At 47.9% G+C, this 13,925-nt stretch overlaps 2 protein-coding genes across 5 annotated transcripts in view; one reads left to right on the top strand and one right to left on the bottom strand.

Annotated features, from left to right (window-relative positions):
• The first annotated feature begins 225 nt into the window (after positions 1 to 225).
• Positions 226 to 10,685, top strand: LITAF (lipopolysaccharide induced TNF factor). 3 transcript variants are annotated; one of them, XM_042437456.1, is made up of 4 exons: positions 226 to 386; positions 7,448 to 7,615; positions 8,038 to 8,194; positions 9,018 to 10,677. In XM_042437456.1, exons 2-4 carry the CDS (start codon positions 7,453 to 7,455, stop codon positions 9,124 to 9,126), a joined length of 429 nt encoding a protein of 142 aa, XP_042293390.1. In that variant the 5' UTR covers positions 226 to 386; positions 7,448 to 7,452; the 3' UTR covers positions 9,127 to 10,677. The 3 variants fall into 3 exon arrangements, with proteins under 3 accessions (XP_042293390.1, XP_042293389.1, XP_042293388.1); XM_042437455.1 differs by lacking the exon at positions 226 to 386 and adding an exon at positions 881 to 927 and having other exon boundaries at positions 9,018 to 10,680; XM_042437454.1 differs by lacking the exon at positions 226 to 386 and adding an exon at positions 5,358 to 6,133 and having other exon boundaries at positions 9,018 to 10,685.
• A 1,370-nt stretch (positions 10,686 to 12,055) lies between these two features.
• ABCC1 (ATP binding cassette subfamily C member 1) overlaps positions 12,056 to 13,925 on the bottom strand; it is a 43,911-nt gene continuing 42,041 nt past the window's right edge. For both annotated transcript variants that reach the window (XM_042437451.1, XM_042437452.1), the window contains one exon: positions 12,056 to 13,158. In XM_042437451.1, the coding sequence (XP_042293385.1) occupies positions 13,050 to 13,158 (109 nt within the window). In that variant the 3' untranslated portion in view covers positions 12,056 to 13,049. The remainder of the gene's footprint in view (positions 13,159 to 13,925) is intronic.

The following is a 13,925-nucleotide window of genomic DNA, read 5'->3' as shown; positions in this document are numbered from 1 at the left end:
TGGGCCTGAAAGGGGCTGCAAGGCCTCCAGCGCAGCTTTGCCTTCGCCTTCAACAACAGCAAGTCAGAAAGGACTCGGAGTCCCATCCTCCTCCGTCCCTGTTGGGCGTTGGAGTCATTCCTGGATGCGTGCGTGTGCCTTGCCCTTCTTCCTTGGGGCCTGGGTCCCTTTCTGGCCAGAGAGAGGGGGGGGGGCTGCTGGACTGGGTGACCTTTGGGTGCCCCTCTTCCAAGATGCAAGGGAAAGGGGGATCTGGGATCTAAGGGATCCACCCTGGAGGAGGTGGAGATCCGGAGGAGGGGCTGGCAGGGAAGAGAGGAAGGAGGAGGAAAGAAAGAAAGAGGAAGAAGAGAAGGCAGGCAAGGAGGCAGCATCAGCAAAAGCAGGTAAGGAGTCTCTCTTTTTTTCTCTGGGGGACTGCCATCCCCATCATCCCCAGCCTTCCCTTGGCACCCTCTCCAACCTGGCACCCCTTCTCTCTCTCTCTTTCTCTCTTTCCCTTTCTCTCTTAAGAATGATCTGCTGTTGGATTATGGTTCTTTAGAAACTGACTTTTCTACCTATTAGAGCAAGACAAGAAACCCATTAAAATGTGGGATCTTCCCAAATGAATAAACGGATGCAACACTCCCTCTTCCTCTCTCTCCTCTTCCTCTTTCTTTTGGCTTAGTGCTGAAAAAAAGGGGGGGGTCTTTTTTTTCTCTTGGAGGGTCTCTCAGGATCAGGCCCAACCCCATCCCCTGCTTTTGAGGCCCCTCTTTCTCCCCAGGAGACCCTCCCCCCAAAAGGAGCCAAAGGGCCAGGTCTCCTTGTGAGTCGGTCCTCAGACGGATCAGGCCCAGGGATCGGGCCCTCCTGGGTTTTTGGGGAAGGAAGGGCTATGGCTTATGCGGATCAATACAGAGCTACAATATATCAATGATATATGTATCAATACAGAGCTATAATATATCAATCATATCTGTATCAATACAGATCTATAATATATATGTATGTATGTATGAATGCAATATATCAATTATATATGTATCAATACATCACGTTAAGATATAACACAACCCATAGCATATAACACAGCATAACACATAAGATTAACATATAGCACATCACACACAACACACAGCATAGCACATAAGATAGAAGATAAACCATAAGACATAAAACATAACACAAACACACAACGCACAAGATGCCATAAAGCCTAGAGGTGTGTATTCCGCTTGCCTTCCCTTCGCTGTCGCACTTTATAGACATTCACTTGCTGTTTTCCGCTTGTGTGTTTTTGGACATCTGTAGCCTCTTTGCACAACCCACTCCTACCTTTCAATGTGTGTTTTGTGCGTTGAGTACCTTTGAGAGTTTGTTTGCTCCCATGGAGAATCCCTTGGATGGTGAGTCAGCCCTTGTGTAAACCCAGTGGTTTCGGTAGGTCTACTCCGGTCGGGGCTAAGAATAGCTGCAAATAGGCATTTGTCATTGGTTTTGATCCAAATGTAGCAACGTTTCTCTTATGGCTTCAGTGGTGTTTCCTGGTTTTCCAGGCGTTTGGCTGAAGGTGCCGGATTCGAGTCAGGATCCGGACGGAGAGGACATTGGATTTCATTGCGCAATTCTCCTGAAATTCCGTCTGCCTGAAACGATGCTCTATTTTTAGAAAGTCTAGTCCTGTTGGTTTGTTTGGGACCCGGCCCCCAAAATCCACCCAAATCCAACCCACATCCTGGGACTGTGGCTCTGGGTTCGATTCCTGGCCTTAGGCAAGAAGTCACACTCTCTCAGCCTCAGAGAATAGCAATCTTTGCAAGGAATCAATCTTTGAGATTCGCAAACGCCGGGATCGGTTTCGCCTCAAGGTGCGTCATGTGTTGGGAATGACTTGGTGGCGTGCAACAACTAAGTTATGAAACTGCGCCAGCGACTTGGAAGCAAAAGGGAAGCGAGAAGCCAAGAAGCCGAGACGCTTCGGACGGAAAGGGATTTTGTCTCAAGAGCAGCCGCTTTGGGAGAACATTTCAGGACATTCACCTGGAAACCAGTAAGTTCCCAAAAGCAGGAAAGGAAGGCTTCTTGGCTCAGAGAAAGCCTGTCTGGACCTGAGCAAGAATCCCAAACGCTGCCCTTGCAAAGCTGGCAGACTCCGGAACGGAGAGCCCTGGCCGGGAAAAACTGGCACAGGATTCATTAAACTTGAGGTTCAAAAACCAAAATCCAAAAGAAGAAGGACAATATTTTCACTTTTGTCTGCTTTTGTTTTTGTTGAGACTTTTGCATTTCACTGTTTTGGAAACGTTTTACCTTCGTTCTTTTGCCATGAGGTTTGGTTTGAAGACTGTCCTAACGTCCTTCTGTTTTCATGCGCCTTTTTTCATAGGCTTCAAATTATACTGTGTTTTTTTTCTTTTCAATGGTGTAAGCCCTACTTTTGGGGGAAAGGGCAGGATAGTAATCAATGTCACAACAACAACAACAACAACAACGCTAGAGAGGCTTGCCTGCTGGGTGTCCAGCCTTGGCTTTGCAGACGCTGCGGCAAGGAGGCCGATGGGTCAAGGCTGGCATCGGTCATCCTGGCTGGCCTTGTGTCCGGCTGCGTTGTCCGAAAACCTGGGTCCATTGTGTGGCTGTTGTGGAAAGACACAAAAGGGCCACTCGGCTCTCGGTCCTCCCTTGAAAGGCCCTTCTGTCTTTGCAAAACAAAGCCTTCCAGAGATGATGCTGTCTCCCTTTTCTGCAAAGGAGGGTCATCTTGTCCGTCCCAAAAACAGACGTTGGACGTTGCAAAGCTGCACTCCAGGGGACAAAAGTGACTTTTGGGGGGACCACAACTCCCATCATCCCCAGAAGTGTGTTGTGTGCCTTCAAGCCGTTTCTAACTTATGGTGAATCTAAGACAACCCTATCATAGGGTTTCCTTGGCAAGGTTTGTTCAGAGGAGGTTTGCCCTTGCCATGCTCTGAGGCTGAGAGACTGTGACTTCTTGCCCAAAGGGTCACATAATGGGTTTCCATGGCTGAGCAGGGATTCGAACCCAGGTCTCTACAGATTCGTAGCCCAACACCCAAAATGCTCCTTGACCCTGTTCTCAGGGCCCAAAATATCTTTAAACAAATCAAAACAAAACTAGAAGCGGTTGAAAGTCTACTTCTCTTTTTGCAAAACAGATCTTCTTTTGGTTTCCAAAGAGCTCTGCTGACCAGAAAAGGATGACCGGAAAGATCCCTTATGGATCCGAAAATGGCCTTAGAGGCCCACTAGGAGCCCATGAAATGCTGCCAAAAGGAGACCCAGTATCCCAGTTTAATCATCTGTGTTGCTACTGGTTGGACTGTGCATTCACGCATGGCAAACTGAGAGTGGGTTAGATGGTCCTTTGGAGGTCACTTCCGACTCTAGGATCCTATGTGTTCCTGCATGACATTAAGGGGTTCGACTATATGGCCCTTATTAGTCCCAACTCTAGGATCCTATGTGTTCCTGCATGGCAGAATGTTGTTGGGTTGGGTGGCCCTTGGCTCTCAGACCCTACAGTTTGGGCCACAAAGTAAAATGCAATTTAAAAGACAAGAGTGCTTCCAAACAGTTAAAGATACGAAGACATTTTCCGAGGGGGGCCAGGCTGGCTTTGCTCGCTCTGGAGCTTGCAGAAATGGTCTTCTTTTAACCTGCTTTTAACCGATATTTTTAAATGCACTGTTTTCTCACGCAAAGGGCAGAAAACGCACTGAGCAATACTTTGGATGCTAATGGTCGTTGTCGTCATCCTTGGCCATTGCAGTTGCAGCTGCAGTGTCCAAGGAATAACAACAACAACAATAATATTTCTAACCCACCTCTGCAATAAGACCAAGGCGGAAAAGTCCGAGGAATGCTCCTGGCAATGGAGTTTCTGCAAGGCTTTGGCCTGACTCACTGCCACATGATGCAGCGATGCGACGATGATGGTCTCATGGGGTTTTAAGGAAGAAACGCAGGGGGTTCCCCTTGGTAACTTTCCACTCCTTTCACTCTGGAGAAAGAAGGACTGGGCCTTCTCTGAGTAATTGGTTAATGATCAATCTTATTGATTGCTCCAGCGTTTTGACCAATGGCTTCCTTTGCAGACAGAGCAGCCATAGATGCCTGTGGAAGAGCATGGCCTTTGCTCACGGGGGCAATGGTTTCCACCATTTTGCCAGCGTTGCATTGGTGCGCAATGTACAGAAGGCCACATATCCACCCGACAACGCTGCCATTTTGGTCCTCTTTTCTCCCTGTAGAAATGTGGGGGCGATGGGTGGGATCCTCTTTTGGGGTCTCCTCTGGCAACTTCCGTTCTCAGATAAAAAATATTATTGTATGATATCCATGCGGCAGGAAATGGTTTCGCATTCAAATCTCGCACCTGGCAGAGGCTTTCATTTTTAAGAGGGGAAAGGGAGGAACTTTATGGGGTTTTTTTGGTTTTGCATTGCAATTCCCAGTCCAAAAAAAGGCCACTTGTCCCCATCTTTGGGAATCCTGGATTGTGTGTCTTTGAATCTTTCGTCCAGGGAAAATTAAAACCTTAATTTACCCAGAGATGCTAAAGCCATAGATGTTGGCGAAACATCAGGAATAAAACTCTTCTGGAACATATAGCCCCCAAAAACCCACAAAAAATGTACAAATCTTAAGGTTTTTTTGGACTGCGGCTCCCAGCATCCCCCTTCCCTTGGTCTGTTGGGAGATTATGCCCTATAGATGCAAACCAGAACTGCGTTGGCTTTGGGGGCTTTTGGTTGCCTTTGAACGGGGCAAGTTTTGGAGACTGGGATCCACAAAGACTTTGGAGAAGGAAAAGCCTGGGGAAAAACCAACTTTTTGGGACTATAGTTCTTGGACGGCTAAGAGCTGCGTCCCCCAAAAGTGCATTTGTGCCCCTGAGTTTTCCTTCCCCCATTTTTGACTCCTGACTCAACCATCCCAAACATTATAAGGTTTGGGATGAACACATCTTCATAGCCACTGATGTCACAAAGCCCCCTGAAAACCCCATTTCCCTCCCTTTGGCTTTGAAGGAAAGGCTGGAAAGCCTAGTGGGCGGCTGCAGAGGGTTTGCCTTCAGGTCTGTGGTCCCTCTTAGCATCTTCTTCAGTTTAAGGATAGCAGTTTTAAAAAGAATGGGTTTTCTTCAGTTTTCCTACTCTGGGTTTAAAGAACTTTCCCATTTGTTTCCAAGCTGCTTTGAGTGATGCTTTGGGGGCAAAACCCAAGTTATCAGTGAATGGTTGTACTGTACTTACTCTTGAATAATCATGATAATAAAAGTAATAGTGGGTCACAGAATAGTCATACAGTTAGAAATAATAATTTATTATTATTATTATTATTATTTTAGAGATATTTTAATCATGTTGATTCAGATTGTATGCCGCTTGGCAGGTCTTTATCCATTCGACCCTTGCTATGTAAAAAATTCATTTAAAAAATGAAAACTCATTAAAAAGAGACCAGGCAGAAGAGCCTCGGAGGACCGCTGGTGGTGCAACCTTTTCCCAGCCCTGCAATGCTCTGCAACTGGCTTTGGAAGCTCGTTGTCTCGGTTTTTGTGAACTCTGGCTTAAATCTTTTTTGGCCTTGCATTGTTTGAGAAGCATCCTTCCCGGCTTAGTGTCCTTGGAGTATATTTTGTGGCATTTCCTGGAATTTTGGGTGTGGACGAGACGGGAAAAGGAAGCGCTTTGGGTGCCATTTGGAGACGGTTGTTGTTGCTGAGCGCCTTTTGAGTCGTTTCCAACTTTTGGCGACTCTTAAGGCGTCCCTAGCTGGGTTTCCTTGGCAAGGTCCTTCAGGGGGGCTTTGCTATTGAGGCTGAGAGAGTGTGACTCCCCCAAGGAAGGGTTTCCACGGCTGAAACCAAGGTCCCCAGAGTCAATGGTCCAAGACTGCAACCCTTGCGCCACGCTGCCTCTTGCCAATAGACTTGCTTCCTGCTTCCTGACCGAGTTCCTTTGCAAAGAGCCTGCGTCATTCTTGCAAGTTCCTGATTGTGCCGTGAGGCTTTTGAGTTTGCAAGCTCTGAGGGTAAGAGGGTTCAAAGTCCATCCGAGACGGAAGCGCTGCCGGTCAGGAGGAAAACCCACCTGGGATTGGGACCGCAGCCTCTTCTGGATAGGTACGCTCTCCCTTTGGAAGATAGATGGGCTTTGTAGTCTGGACCCAGCAAAGAAAGCTCCTGGAAAGCCAGGCGGTTGCAATGGCCAGGAGGGCCTTGGCCCAGTTTGGAGAAGAGGGATCTGGCCATGGCAGTCCATGCCTTAGTGACCTCTCTATTAGACGACTGTAATGCACTCTGCCTCTGGCAAAATGGGAGCGTGCATGGGAGTGCAAGGCCCATCCACTCCCTGGCTTTGCTCCATCCACTATGGACAAGGCAAGCCATTAGCCCCCCGGCTGGGATTGGTCAATCCAAAGGCTGTTCTGCCGATCCTGGACTGATCCTGACCCAAATGTCTGACTCTTGGTGTGGGTCAGAGAGACCAGCTTTTTGGCAACAGCGGGGACACCCTGGTGCCCCTTCCCTGCTGCATCTTCTCAGAAGACCCTCCATCGGATGGGGGCACCTTACAGGGCTCAATGGGGGGCTTTGGGAAAGACATAGTGGCACATGGCGGCAGTGGCTTTATGGCACGGCGGTGGCTGGGTGTGCAAGTGTGCAAACACTCGCCATCACCATGCCGGCCCAGGGACTGACCCGGGTCTGAGCAAGGGTCAGGACAGCACAGAGGTCTGCTTAGGCCCAGGGAGTTGTGCAACTGGTTGCACAAAGGTGCAGGTGGCATGGCGCACCAACCCCTTGGCGACACAGTCCTTGCGTTGCATCTTGGCCCAAGAGAGGTAAATAAGAGGTGCGTGTCAAGGCAGGGATGCTCTGGTGGTCCGAAGAAGGGACTTTTGCAAGCGATGGGGTTTGGTGGCGGGTCACGGGTCCCATATCAGGAAGCAGTGGATCCACTGCACAAACTTTAGGATTTGTCCAAAATGCCAAACTGGAAACTAAGTTCAGCACCTTGAAAAGTTCTTGTATTCGAAAGCCCTGACTTAGGACCCATTGTCCACCCCACAGAGAGAGACGCAGATGGACTTGCATTGCCATGGATTAGCCAGTTAGTTTTCCTTTGAGTATCTCCTGGTGTCCTCACCGCAAAGGAGGACATAACTTTGCAATATGTAGGACCTTGAAGAAAAATGGAGTATATTGCAAAACAAAAGCTCAAAACACTCCTAGAAATATAAATCCATGCTTCTTAGTCCAAAATGGAGGTCTTTTTTGGAATTCCTCCTGGACAGAAGTAGGACATGTCCTGGGAAAGGAGGACCTCTGGTCACCCTGCTCCTGGTTGGGATAAGCCTCCATGGCAGCATTAATCCATTTGCAAGAGTTCCCCTTTGGATGTAGCCAACCTATCTCTCGTTTTCTTTCTCCTAGACAAAATGGCTGCTCCTCCATCTGCCCCGGATTTTCCGTCCGCTCCGCCACCTTCGTACGAAGAGACGACCGGCGCTAACAACTCGGCCCAGTATCCCCTCCCTGGTTCTGGGGCCGGTCCAGCCATGAAAGGGGCGCAACCTCCTCCGTACCCAGTGGGGCCTCCTCGTAAGTCCAAAAACCACTTCCTATAGGTGCATGTTATGTCCAGGCTTGCAAAAGGGTGACTTTTGAGACAACAGCTCCCAGAATCCCCTGGCCAGCCGAAATGTTCCAAAATTGCCCACTTGAGAGGATGACTTCTTTGCTGCCTGACGATTCAGCGTATACATGAACGTGTGAGTCCTCATCTTTAAAAGTATGTAACACTGCTCCTGAAGGCTGGTTTCCAAAGAGGGAATGAACCTCTGTTTTTCTTTTAGGTAATAAAATGTTGGTCCAGGGCTGCATAAACAGGGGCCACATTCTGCTCACTTCTGCAGAGCATCCTTCCTAAGGGACAACTGGGGTCAATGTGGGTCTGAATTTAGGGTTGTTGCCCTTCTTTGTGCAAAGAGGCGTCTGACCCTTTTCTTCCTTTCCTTCCGCAGATCCCGTCCAGACCGTTTACATCCAGAACCCGCTGGTCTTCCACGACCGCCCCGTCCAGATGTGCTGCCCGTCCTGCCGCAGAGTCATCGTGACGCACGTTACGCACAACGCGGGCGCACTGACATGGCTCTCCTGTGGAGGACTCTGCCTTCTGGGGTAACCCTTTACATCCCACTCTTTTTAGGGATATGTTAAGGCTGGAGAATCTCTCCCTCCCTCCATGGGCCATATAATACCAGAGAAGTATTATATGGTCTGTTTTTTTGGCAATGCCAACTCCAGAAGTGGACATGGCCAAACCGACCGGCCATATTGCAGATCTCATATCCAGAACTCAGGCTTAGGGAGGTAATTCCCTGCACGCAGGCCTCCAGATGTTTTGGACTTCATCTCCCAGAATCCCCAACCAAGGGCCATTCTGGTTGGGACTTTTGGTCCCAAACATTGGGAAGGCCAGCAGATGAGAGCCATGGCCTTAGGAGAGAAGTTTCAGCCTTTCCAAATGGGAGGCAAACCCCATAACAAGAGCTGGGAAATCACCCAATGATGGGGTTATAATTTAATACCTTTCTGATGGATCATTCCGGTAGAAGCTCAGCCACAGAGGAGTTTTGGTGGTCCAATTGTGCCATCCTTAGTAGGGCTTGAGTCCTTCTATTCCAGGATCCATGGACCTGCCCTAGAGAGGGTTCCATGCGGAATGTATGGCCTTTAAAAAGTAATCACAACATTGCAGAGAGCAATGGGGAAATGCATTATCCTTGAAAGGTAATTGTAGTGAGCAATGGGGAATGGATTGCCCTCCAAAAGTAGTCTCTGGCCCCTCATCCCTCCGCTTGGGGTTCTCCTTTGGGTCTCAAGCGCATCCTCTGGCACCTGAACAGTGGGTTTGACCTGGCCATGCCGGGACGGAGCCGGCTGCGATGCCTGCAAAGCCTTGCGCCCAGACTGAGCCTTCTTGCTTGCTTCCCTTTGGCAGGTGCTGGTTTGGCTGCTGCCTGATCCCCTTCTGTGTGGACGCCCTCCTCGACGTGGACCACCATTGCCCCAGCTGCAATGCGCTCCTCGGCTGCTACAAGCGCCTCTGAGGACGCTCCGGACGCACGCCTTGGCGCCGCCGGCCGGAGCCTCTCTCTGGACTTCTTGGGAATCCATTCACACTGTGCCTTTCCTTTTTTAACGCCTTCTTGGGAGCTGTGTGCCTGTGTCTCTGTGTTCAAGAAGAATAGACTTTTGGAGAAATCTGTAATTATTTCCGACCCTCTCTCTGTCTCTCAATCTCAGTTTTAATGTACGCCCAAAAGTCCGTCCATCTAAACTGGATGCCTTGCATGGCAGAGCAAAGAAGGGACGACCATTTTCTTTCTTTGCAAACTTCTGGAGGCTTTGCAATGCAAAAAGTCAAATGCATCTCAGTCTCCATTTCTTTCTTTCCAAACCGCTGGAGGTTTTGCAATGCTAAAACCTCCCAAGTCCTTCCATACCAGTTAAGGCCATTTTTTACAGCCAGGAGAGATTCTTGGTTTTCCTATTCTCTTTTCTCATATTCTCTCTTCTAAGAAGTCAACATCCTTGCTAAAATTCCCGATCCCTGTCCCCAATTCTATTTTCCGTCCCAATTGCTTTCTTGCACAAGAAATGCACCTTAGCGCTTCTGTAATAATTGTGAATAAATCAGGAGATGAGGGTTTGAAAAGAAGGAGAAAGTAATAATTCTGCTGTTCTTATCTTCAGGCTGAGTCTAGCATAGAGGATCGATCACTGGAGAAATTGGGGATATTGTGGGGAGGGATATTGTGAAGAAGGGAAATGTCTGGAAATTGCTTCCTGATGAATCGCGGAAGTGTTTCAGTCCAGGGCTGCAATCCCTTTCCATGCAAAATGGTGTTGAATTGGCAATCCAGATCATTGATCCTGCAATTATTGAAGGTTGGATCTTCTCTCACTCCAGTGACCAAGGAATCTGGCTTCTTGTTCATATAATTCTTAGGGGGGAAAGACATCTATTTTGTAGCCGGCACCAAATGAATTCATGGCCAAGAACCCTCTTGAATGCCAGATCTTTTGCAGGTTTTGCAGTGCCAAAGTCAAATGCATCTTGGTCTCCGCTTCCTTTCTTTTGCAATGCCAAAATCGCCAAGCCCTTCCACATTAGCTAAGGCCATTTTTACAGCCAAATCCCTGCTGGGCTGTTTGCGCCAGTTCCTAGAGAGAAGCTCCAAGGTCCAGGGAGGAAAAGAGGCTGCAAAGCAGTGTATATGTTCTGTACATTTTTGGGGGTGGGATGCTGCACTCCAGCAATGCTTCTGAGCCACGTTTTTGGAGAAAAGGGACCAAGTGCAGGAAAGATGTGGGCTCCTGGATTGTCTTCCCTTATACAGACAGGATACAAGCCAAAATATATAGTAATGTGTGCCTTTGGATGACTATATATATTATATATATATGATCCTTTAAATAAAACTGCACCTTGTAAGATGTTGTCATCGTTGCTGATGCTGGTTTTCCATTTCTGAATTGGACCTGTGGCTCCGTGGTTTCGAGGCTTGCACTCAGAGGTGTGAGTCTTCTAGCTGACTTTTACACTTGTAGTAGCGTCATCCTCCTCTTTTGTATGACGTTTGCTCCCTCTCTGCTCACTTCCAACGCTCCTTTGAGAGGCAAAACACAATCCCTGTCTTGTAATGGTTCCAAACCTGAACACCAACAAAAACCCGCGCTTACGAGGCTCAAGCAAGCGGCCCAAAGTTCTCCATTACAACTTGACCAGAAGCAGAGTGTCTCCAGTTTAAAGTATGGTCGGGTGGGAGGTACCTGTGCCTCTTGAAATGTTGGTGGACTACTACTGCTATCATCCACTGCACTGGCGGGGCTGATGGGAACTGGAATTTGGTATCTGGGAAGTCATGGTTTGGGATGCCAATCAGTTGGAAGGTGTTCAGAAGGGACCCTAAGGGGCCACCCAGTAGAACTCCCTTCTGCCATGCAGGAATACATAGGGTCCTATAAGAGCTGGAAGGGCCCCCCCCAGTCAAATCGCATCCTGCCATGCAGGAAGGCACTATCTGAAGGAACCCCAACTTGGTTGGACCAAGATAGCCAGGCTCCACTTTGGTGGGTTTGAACCCAGGCTGTTTGCCCTACGTGGCTCAACAATTCCCCAACTAGTTGCCATGGCTACTCCTAGTTGTTGTTGCTACCTCCCTCCTGCTTTCACCCTGAAGTACCTTATGGCAGGAGGAAGAGGCAGCCAAGAGGAAGTGTGCCCAGGGAAGGCTGGCTCACGTGGCATTTCGCGTGGCGTGGCACAGCGGCTCCTCCAACCTTTGGTCGAGTCCCAGGTGCCCTGTGGAAAAACAGGCTTGGCAGCATTGCTAACACCGCACCTTGGAGGAGAGGAAAGGAACCTTGCAACACCTTTTCTGGCAGCAGGTTTCCTCCTCCTCCTCCTCCTCTCTGGCACTAAGCAGGATCTGGGCTACTATTTCCTATTCCCTTTTCCTCTTTTCATTAAGGAATGCAGCCATGCCTCCCATGAGGCAAGTGGAGTTTGCCAGGAGTCCTATTTCACTAGGTTAGAAAGCCAGAAGGGGCGAGGAGCGCTCTTGCAAAACTGGCCTGGCCTTTGAGACTAGAATGGCTCGGCTGGGCAGGACTAAAACTCCCAGCAAGCCCTTGGCCAGCACAACTAATGGCGGGGGATGCTAGGAACCGCAGTACAGTGGGCCCTTGGTATTCCAGGACCCCTACGGATGCAAAACTCCATGAATGCTCAAGTCCCATCCAATACAACGGCAGAGTAAAAACAGCAAAACCAAGGTTTGTAAGGAGGTTGTGTACATCCCAACAGCCCCATAACTGCAAAAGCATAGAAGCAACAACTTGGAGGAGGATGGTTTATCCAAACAAACAAAAAAGGTTTTTTATTGAAAGCTCGCTCCGTGAGTCATTTACAAAAATACCAAAGTAAAATTTGGTCTATTTAAACTTTTTTAGAGAATTGTATTTACAACAAAATAAAATAAATAACTTTATTCTAAAGAAAAGACACATATCCTAGTTTTTGTCGGCAACAGAATTCCAAGTCCACAATCCCAGCCTCCGGGCACCGTCTCCATCCACTGACCATTTGGTTTCTTCCTTCGGCAAAAGGAAAGACTGCAGAGAAAACGCAAGGAAGGCGCGTGTTGCGCTTCTCTCCCAAGCAAAAATACAGAACATGGAAGGAAGAAGGGAAGCCGGGGAACTGAAAAAGACCTCAGGAGGTGGAAACCATGAGGCCAAAGGAGAAACAATGAAAGTGCTTTGCCAATGGCTGGGGGCTGGTGTCTTTGGCCTCTATCTTTGTAGCCATGCTATCCGCTAAAGCTTCTTAACAGTGATTTTAGCAACCTGATGGAAACCAACCATCCCAACAATCTGCATCTTCTGCCTCCTTCTCTTTGCTTTTTCCTCCATCGCCAAGGCAAAGGGGCTCAGTTGCCACTCTTTTTGGCTAAAGACAACAGTTTGTATCTTGGGAGCTGAGTTGTCCCGATGGCCCTGGCTCCAGCTTTGCTCCTGGGATGGAAAGCTTTGGACCGACTTGCTCCTCTCTGACCCTGAGGTCCCTCCCAGCGAAAGGCTTGGGTTTTCAATGGGATATCAGGCCTTTAAAGCCTTTTTTGCCCCTCAGTAGATGGGGAATATAGTTTGGTTTCACTGCTTGCACACGACTTTGGAGCCCTAGATAAAAGCTAAAGTGTTTTAGCCTTTGGTTGGAGGGGAGCAATAATACATCACTTACCCCTTCGCTACCTTACGCTTGCAAAACAGTCCTTAAATGGATGGGGAGGAGAGGGAGGAAGGGAGGGAGGGAGGAAGATGTGCTTTCTTTGTCACGGCGCAAAATCTACTTCGTGCGTGGAATTGTTTGGCTTGAGTCGCCACCGAAAGGGAGTTCTGGACGCTGTCCTGTCCTGGTCAGTTTCTGCGTTTTGCCCCACGGCGAGAGTCTGCGCCAAGCCCTGCATCAAACCAAGCCGGAGTCTTTGGCCATGCTGAAGAAAACGCCTTTCTTCTGGATGAGGTCGGCTGGAGCGCCACACTCCACGATTTCGCCTTTATCGAGAACTATCACCCTATTGCGACAAATTAAGTGGATGCGGTGAACAATAGCATGCCAACAGTAGAAAGCCAATAACAGAGGAATATGAATTGGAAAATGATGGAAAGGAAGTAAGATACGATGTGAATGAATGAATGCATGCCTTTATTTCAGTTAACAAACCACAGGCAGTATAAAAGCAAAACAATTGAAGAAAGTGAATGAAGGCAAGAGCAAATAAATGAAGGGAAAGGAAATAAAGGAAAGAAGGCTAAAGATAGGAAGATGTAAGGAAGATAGAAAGGGAAAGGATGGCAAAAAGGAGGAGGATACAGGGAAGGAGGAGGAGTTGGAAGGCCATCGTTGTTAACTGTACTAAAATGATAACTAAAGGCCATAGGTTTGGATTTTAATACATTAGCTTTAGGCTTATACTGTTTAATCTTGTTTTAAGGGGGTGTGGATATATTTTAGCCTGTCGTACGCCGCTTTGACGGCTTGGCAAAAAGCGGGATAAAAAATAAAAATAAAATCAATTATTAATGTTATTATAATACAACATAAATATAGGTGTGTGTGTTTGAAAGCTTAGGCTTGTGCAATAGTTTGTGACTGAAAATTTAGGTATTGTTAAGTTAACGATTTTTGATTTTATATGGTGTTTTACAATGTTCAATAAAAACTATATATATATATATACACACATTAAGTGTCTGGTGTAGAATACTGTTATTTTTGTAAAATATACACCTTATATCCGGCTGTATCTAATTTTCCTGGACTCCCAGATGACGGCGATAG

Source organism: Sceloporus undulatus, chromosome 8 (genome assembly GCF_019175285.1).
Source record: "Sceloporus undulatus isolate JIND9_A2432 ecotype Alabama chromosome 8, SceUnd_v1.1, whole genome shotgun sequence".
NCBI lineage: Eukaryota > Metazoa > Chordata > Lepidosauria > Squamata > Phrynosomatidae > Sceloporus > Sceloporus undulatus.
Note: the sequence above shows the minus strand (reverse complement) of the source record. Positions and strands in the feature narration are given on the sequence as shown.

Bases quoted from the DNA above. Each gene is read 5' to 3' on its own strand.
- LITAF (XM_042437454.1), top strand. From the start codon at position 5,893: ATGGTCCAAGACTGCAACCCTTGCGCCACGCTGCCTCTTGCCAATAGA. The intron at 6,134-7,447 runs GTACGCTCTCCC...TCTTTCTCCTAG, and splicing joins CCGCAGCCTCTTCTGGATAG to ACAAAATGGCTGCTCCTCCA. The intron at 7,616-8,037 runs GTAAGTCCAAAA...TTCCTTCCGCAG, and splicing joins GTACCCAGTGGGGCCTCCTC to ATCCCGTCCAGACCGTTTAC.